At 46.9% G+C, this 7,311-nt stretch overlaps 1 protein-coding gene across 2 annotated transcripts; it reads right to left on the bottom strand.

Annotated features, from left to right (window-relative positions):
- Positions 1 to 3,610: 3,610 nt before the first annotated feature.
- ARL4A (ADP ribosylation factor like GTPase 4A) lies at positions 3,611 to 6,939 on the bottom strand. 2 transcript variants are annotated; one of them, XM_063324924.1, is made up of 2 exons: positions 6,801 to 6,939; positions 3,611 to 6,181 (listed from the first exon to the last, which is right to left on the bottom strand). In XM_063324924.1, exon 2 carries the CDS (start codon positions 6,095 to 6,097, stop codon positions 5,495 to 5,497), a length of 603 nt encoding a protein of 200 aa, XP_063180994.1. In that variant the 5' UTR covers positions 6,098 to 6,181; positions 6,801 to 6,939; the 3' UTR covers positions 3,611 to 5,494. The 2 variants fall into 2 exon arrangements, with proteins under 2 accessions (XP_063180994.1, XP_063180993.1); XM_063324923.1 differs by lacking the exon at positions 6,801 to 6,939 and adding an exon at positions 6,446 to 6,594.
- Positions 6,940 to 7,311: the final 372 nt, after the last annotated feature.

Genomic DNA, 7,311 nt, shown 5'->3' with positions numbered 1-7,311 from the left:
TTTCAGCAATAGGAAAACTAGAGTGCATAAAACAATAAAGATTTTAAACCAATTAAGCGGCCCAAAAGCGTACTTATTTCCCTTAGGACTCAACATGTCGTGAAAAGCTCGGAAAACCCAACAGTTCCAAATCCTCTCTCCCTCCACACACCGCACAGCCAACAACTGTACTCGACCTTCTTTCTAACTGTTCTGTCATCTTTAGCTCTTAATTCTGGTGGAGCAGCTGCGTAAATATAGCTGGAACTAAGAAATCATAATCTTCACAGCTCAGGGATTAGCATCTCTCACCTTCCTGAGCTGTTTGCAAGCGGGTATTTCGTCTGGAAGCGCTGTCTGGCCTCCCTCCCTGCTTTTTCTCCTTAGATTTTGGGTTTGCCTTGGAATAAAAAAAAAATAAATCACTATGTGCAGACTGAGCGAGGGTGCCACTTGCCAGCCTGGTGGCAAGCAGGCAGAGTGCTGGCAGCCGGAGGGACACCAGCCCATCAAACAGGGCACTCCCAGAAAGGAAACTCCCAAGTCCTTAATTTGCTGCTAACGATATTTTTTTTTTTTCCAGCTAGGTCTTTGAAACTGCATTTTTGCTTCTCTACAGCTTGTTTAAGACAACTGACTAATGCTTTAGAGAAGGTGAGCTAGCAGCTGTGTATCACCCCTTTATTTGGTCCTCAGAGAGGTGGGATGGCTGTGGGAGCATCACCCTGCTGGGAAGTCTGGCTGTGTGTTCCCCCTTAGTTTAAAAGCCCAGGCAAGAGTTTATCCACACAGCTCTGCAGTCTCCTACTGCTCCTAAAAATAATCGCAGCCTGCAGAGCAGCGTGAGAGGGGCAGGCCTTCGCATACCTATGTCAATCAGGATTAAAAAAAAAAAAAAGAAAAAGGAAAAAAAAAAAGAAAAATATGCTTTCCTCATCCCCCAGACTAAACAAATAGGAGCCGCTGCCCATTGACAGCTCCCTACGCATCCCTTCCAGCAGCAGGGAGAGTTGCTTTGGCTCAAGGACAGGAGGCTATCGGCTGTCAGAGAGGGGCTGCCAGCTGTGACCCTCTCAGAAGATGGGTCACCCACCAGTAAAGTGAAAACACCGATCCAAAAAGCACCAGCTCATGCCTAGATTTCTCTCTCAAAAGAAGTTCAAGTACACATTTACGAGCCCTCATGCATTGCAACCTGCACGGCTGAATCAAGACCACGTGCTGGGGTCTGTCCCCTACACGTCGTGTGTCCCGATTGCCTTACATCTTCCACACTCTGCCTTACCCACCCCTTCTTTGTAGTATCAATGCAGCATCTAAATCCTTCTCCAATGCCAAGAACGACAGTCATCCCAACAAAAAGTTTTGACCGAACACTAACTAACTGCTATTTGCAAACAAATTATCCAAGATGCAAATAACCCCACCCCCCACCCCAAGAAGGCAGAGCTGCCTTCACGCAGACCTGCTGGGGTCTAGGAGGGCTTATCTAGCCCTCACCCAACCAGGACTGCTTCCAACTGCTCTGCAATCACTGTGTCCCAGGTAATAAACTCCTGCTGGACCAAAGTGCTGCATGAGGTGGGATAGAAGCACTTAAGTCAGGCTGGGAACCACTGACTGGCCATGGGTACTGCTTTTCACACACAGGATCAATCACGTCTCAGTAAAACATGAAAATTTAAAGAGAGGAAGGTTTCACCTATCACCCATCTGTAAAAAAAAAAATTTTTTTTTTTTTTTTTTTCAAATGTAAAGGCACATCCAGCGCAACACAACTTAAAAGCGATGTCAAGAACCTGAAGGAGTCTCACCATCCTACACTACTTTTTGTAGCTGAAACAGTCATAAGCTAATACACAGCTACGCAGCCAGAAAACAGAGACCAGATCACGAAGGCTGGTTAACTTTAAACGAGTGGATGTGCCCGAACAGCTGAGGCAACGCCATACCACCTTTTGTAAGTCAAGACAACAGCGATAAGGTTACAAGACCTTGGGGTTTGTTCTTTTTTAACAGCCGCTGCACCGATTGAAATGCAATTCCGTACCTCCTTAAAGTAGCAGCAGTTTAAGGTATTTAATTTAACTAGTGCCTTGAAGAACAGAGTGCCATTTGTAGCCCATTTTAGCAGAAACATATTTCAAACCTTAAGTTGTACAACTCCAGCATTGTAACAAAATTGCACCTGCTTATTCAGTTCCTCTAAAGATTTTCTTACCCGTACCGGTATTTAGGCCAGAACTGCCAATTCATCGTATGGAAGAAAGTGATCCCAGGCTGACAGAACTGTGCCAGCAGAAACTCAATCAGCTAAGACACCTGATGCTTTTACCACAATCATCATTTTGCTCATAGTTGAAGACTTTGTCACAGTAATACAAAATACAGTTTCAGAGGTACAGCTACATTTGTACAGTTTACTCAGAATAGCTACTGTAATATTCCAGCAAGAGTTCTAGTACAGATAAAGGTACAGCTTGAACGTAAGACTCATCCCCACTCAAAGTTTTCTACTTCCAAGTCAGTATTAAATATCACTATAACAGGCATAACATCTTAGAAAGACTACTCTCCACCTTTCCTCGCTTCTTCCTCCTGAGTGCTAGGAGTGCTAGTCCTGTCTTTGTATTTCAAATCATTCACTGAAGTTTTTATACATAGAAGAGTTTAGGGGAATAGTCATCGGATAAACACTAGCATGTTCAATATGCAGAACAAAATACAGTTCACTTTTTCCAAGCAGGATGCCTTTTCAACTACTCCCAATAGAAGCCCAGTGAATACTCAAAATAAAGGAATTACTACTTGGTATCATACGGTTTGTTTACTGGGTACAAAAAGCCAGCCTGTCATCTCACCTTCCTCAGCCTAAGTAGTACTATGCACCTGATAGGAAGGAAAACGTTAGCCAGATTATACAAATTACACCCCAAATTCATAGGACTCAACATCCCTAAAACAGCTTTTTCTCAAGACTGACAGTTAATAACCCACATATTGATGTGCCATCGGTTACATAAACAGAAATGAAGATATCAGGTTTTTGAGAGATAGGTTTGGATGTTCTTGTTCAAGCTTCGCAATTTTGATTTGTAGACTTCTAGATGAGGTTTATCTCTTGTTTATGTTCAGGTCCTGAACTAATGAGAGGCTTCCGTATCTCTTGCCATATTCTACTCACTGACGTAAAATCCAAGGAGGAAATTCACCCAAGGCTTAAGTACACGTGAATCCCTCAGACAGCTTCAGATATATGAGCCTGAAGATACTAAATTAAGTACCACCTGTGAATACACGTGATAAATGCCCAACATCACCTATTACACATTGCATGTAACACAAAACAGGTTCGGCTATATAAAAGATTGTTCAAATTATGCAAGATCCATCACTTCAGAAAGGAGTCACTGCAGTTAATATTTCTTCTGTCAATATACAGATAGGCCATTGATTTAAAGTTTGTAATGAAACACCTGCAATTTGTAACACCATGAAATTTATGAGCCTCATCACATTTATAAGACTTTGGTTTTCAACACAAGTAGTTCTACTGTTATTAGAATCAACACGTGCACAGAGGTTGATGAGAATGTACCACTGCAGTACAAGAAGTCACACACCTCCTCTCTGCAGGCTTGTTTTGAATTGTTTATTGAGGTTTAAGAAGTCATCCACATTTCTATAAATATAGACATTACTTGAGTAAGTGACTTACAATGTCACCAGTGCAGGTACATATATAACCGACATACAAAAGCTCCACTGGAAGCTACTTCAGTTTATTCAAAAAGGACCAAGATGTCATTAAAAAAAAAAACAAAACACAGCTGTCACTTTCAGTTATTGAAGACACTAAAGTGCATTTTTGGTTACCTCCCAGACAACAGCTGCTAGTTAAAAAGTTTGACTTTCTTTTTAAAAACATATCTAAGTTACATTGATTGACATTCAGGTTTGTAGCTGTCATCCTCCTAAATACATGGCAGCAAGTAAAAAAAAAAAATGTATTACTTTGCTGGTTGAGTAAAAGGAGGAAACAGATTTATAGATTTTGCCTTTGTTTATACTTTTTTTTTTAATCCGGTATTTCCACAAAAGTTTAAAGAGAATCTAACATTCTGATCAATTTTTACAGCACCACTAAAGTTAGTCTTAAAAATCCAGGCTCTTTTTTAGCCCTTTTAATTGCCAGCCAAGTATCTAAAGAGTCACTTGAAGCTCTGTACCAGTAAGAAAAACCACCCTCCCTTTCCCGTCAAGCACTATCCTGCCCAGTTAACACTGTTTCACACTCTGTAAACAAGAACAGCTTAAAGCATAATTAAAGCAGAACACAGGCCCATCTTGAAAATCTTCTTCCCCCACTCCCCCCCCCTCCCCCCCGGCAGTGTCAAATGTTTTGAGTGTATAAAGCATTATTACATTCCTAACCACAAAATACTTTAAGAGTCACGATAAAAAAAGCATACGTTGAAAGTGACATAGCAATACCACTTTAATAAAATGGGGTATTTTGGGGAGATACAAGATGTGCTCTGCTAATTTTAACTCCATCTTTACTTCATTATAATTTTGTTTTATTGCCAGAAAAGTCACCAGTAGAGCTAAGATTGCTGCACTGGTTAGGACCATAACAGCCAGAGTTGTTCTTTAGAGCTCCTTTACTGCAATTAATTTACTTTTAACTTGATAGTAGGAGGACATAATACTCAGCATTCAGAAATAAATTACTAATTTTGAGTAACAGTTTAAACCTGATTAGCACTGTATAATGATGAATGGCTACTTCTAAAAAATAAAAAACTTACATACCAAAAACATGCTATATGTTGGGAAACCACTTTTCCATGCTCCAGCGTGTTGTTTACATTTTTTACTTATCAAAAAGTCTTTCTTTTATCAGTTGAAGAATCCACAGCACTTAAATTTCAAGTATTTGAACTGAACATAATTAAATTTCAAAAAGTGCCAAATTAAAAAAAAAACCTACACGTGTAGCCAAGCTTTCATAGAAATCCCCAAACAAGATAAAAAACAGCCTCTCAAAATAATGGGTTACTAGCTTCATACATGTTTTTAAAGCTGTATAATGTTCACCTAAACACTCCACTTACGAGCATTAGAAGTTTAAAAACACAGAACACCTTCAATGCAGATTTCTTGCAGAGGGCACCCTCAAACATATGAATACAACACTAAGCAAAAAACCCTCGTTTTATTTGGCTATTTAGACATCCATGTCACATATACCCACCCATCCATTTCCTGATAGTATTACATCATCTATTAGGGCTTCTGAAATAATGCAGAGCCATAAAACTCAGAAGAAACTAGTTTAAAAAAAAAAAAGTTCCATTAAGTGCACAGCCTTCCACACGGCAAGGTTGTGCAACTGATTGTTTAACGTAACTAAGCTTAACGGCATCCAAACAAGCAGGCCTGGATTTGGAAGCTGTCTTATGTCAAATTTTGACCATGTAACTACTCTAAAATAGAAAGGTCAAAACAGAACTCATCTCTTCTTTTTCTGCTGCCTCAACATTTTCCTTCGCTTAATTATCATATCATGTAGTTTCTCCAGTCCCTCTTTGAGTCCATCGCCAATGATTGCACAGGTAGGCTGCAAATGCCATGGAGTCGAAGAACTCAGCTCACTCATTGCTAACATTTTCTCAATTTCAGAAAGGGAGAGAGAGTTCCTCAAGTCCTGCTTGTTAGCAATGATAAGGACAGGCACTCCTTGATTTTCAGATATCCTAGTAATTTTGTGAAGTTCTGTTTTGGCCTCCTCCATTCTCTCCACATCGACGGAGTCCACCACAAACACGATGCCATCGGTGCACCTTGTGTACGACTTCCACAGCGGCCTCAGCTTCTCCTGGCCGCCTACATCCCAGAAGTGGAAAGTGACCGTCTTCGAGTTGCCCAGCGTCACTTTGATTTTCTCCGTATTAAATCCTTTAGTGGGGACAGTGTTGACAAACTCATTGAACTGCAGTCTGTAGAGCACGGTCGTCTTTCCGGCGGAGTCCAGTCCCAAGATGACGATGTGGAAACTCTGGAAAGAAGGCAAGCTGGAGAAGATCGGCGTCTGGTCCGAGAGTCCATTCCCCATTGCCAGGAGGGAAGGTGACAGCAGGCTGCCACGAGCAGAGGCCGGCTCCCGCGGCTAGGCTCGCCGCCGCGCTACGCTCGGATCCTGCCAACGACACGACCGGCGTTACCACACGGCGGACCCCCCCACCTCTCCGGGGCCTCGGCCGGGCTTTAGCGGCCACAAGGCGCCGGCCCAGCGCTGCCGCCCCGGCTGCGGAGGAGACCACAGGCAGCGCAACGCGGAACGACACACGTCCCCCGGCCCGGCGGGCTTTGCCGCCCGGCGACGCGACGGCGGCCGCTACCGACACTGCAGCTCGCCGGCCACCTGCGCCCCTCACCGCCACGGCCACCGCCCCTCGCCTACCGCTGGGCCTCGCCGGCGGGCACGTCCCTCAGCGCGGGGAGGCGAAAGCAGCCCGCGCCCCCATGCCCGCGCGCCACCGCACGCGCTGCCGCTGCCGTCGCGACTCCCCCGCATCTGGCGGTGAGGCGCCTCCCAGCCCGCGCCTAGCCCCGCGCGCCCCGCCCCGCGCGCTCCCATTGGCCCCGCCGCGCGGCGGGGGCGGGGAGGAGCGCCCGCTCCGCCTCGCCGATTGGCCGGCAGCAACGGCCACTCATGGCAGACCCCGATTTTATTACCGGCCTCTACCGGACGCTGGGGCTCAAGCGCGGCTGCGGAAGGCGGCGCCGCCGCCTCCTCCGGAACGCTGGGGACGTACCGTTCTTTCCGCCCGCGCCCTGCCTGAGCGACCCCACTCTTCCCTCCGCGGGGTGGAGTCGCTGCCTCACACGGCCCCTGCGGGGAAAGCCGCCGATACCGCGCCCTTCGCCCACGGGCCCGTGGCCCAACGGGCGGGCGGCGCCAGCAGCCTCTCACCCGCTGCGGCGGGCGGGCGGCAGCGCCCTGCAGGCCTCGGCGCCCCGCCCCTTCGCCGGGGACGCGCGCGCTCACTGGCTGTGGGCGCTGTCACTCTTAACCCCGCCCCCTAGCGGCGCGGGAGAGCGCTCGGCGGCGCCTCGCGGCGCACCTGCGCCCCGTGGGGGGGACGACGAGTAGAGGCGGCAACGCCTTTCTCCGGCCGCCCGTTCCCGCTGGAATCCCCCCCGCCCCGGGAAAGCCTCCCGGTGCGGGTCGGGCGCCGCCTCCCCCGGGGCGACGAAGGGCCGCGGCTGAGGCTGCCCCGCTCGCCCGGCCGCGCCCGCTGGCGCCGCGCGCCCTCCCGTCGCCTA

This window comes from Chroicocephalus ridibundus, chromosome 2, assembly GCF_963924245.1.
Source record: "Chroicocephalus ridibundus chromosome 2, bChrRid1.1, whole genome shotgun sequence".
In the NCBI taxonomy this organism is placed as follows: Eukaryota; Metazoa; Chordata; class Aves; order Charadriiformes; family Laridae; genus Chroicocephalus; species Chroicocephalus ridibundus.
This window is presented reverse-complemented; position numbering and strand designations above follow the sequence as displayed.

What these genes read in the sequence shown, in the direction of transcription:
- ARL4A (XM_063324924.1), bottom strand. Translation starts at nt 6,097, where the DNA reads ATGGGGAATGGACTCTCGGACCAGACGCCGATCTTCTCCAGCTTGCCT.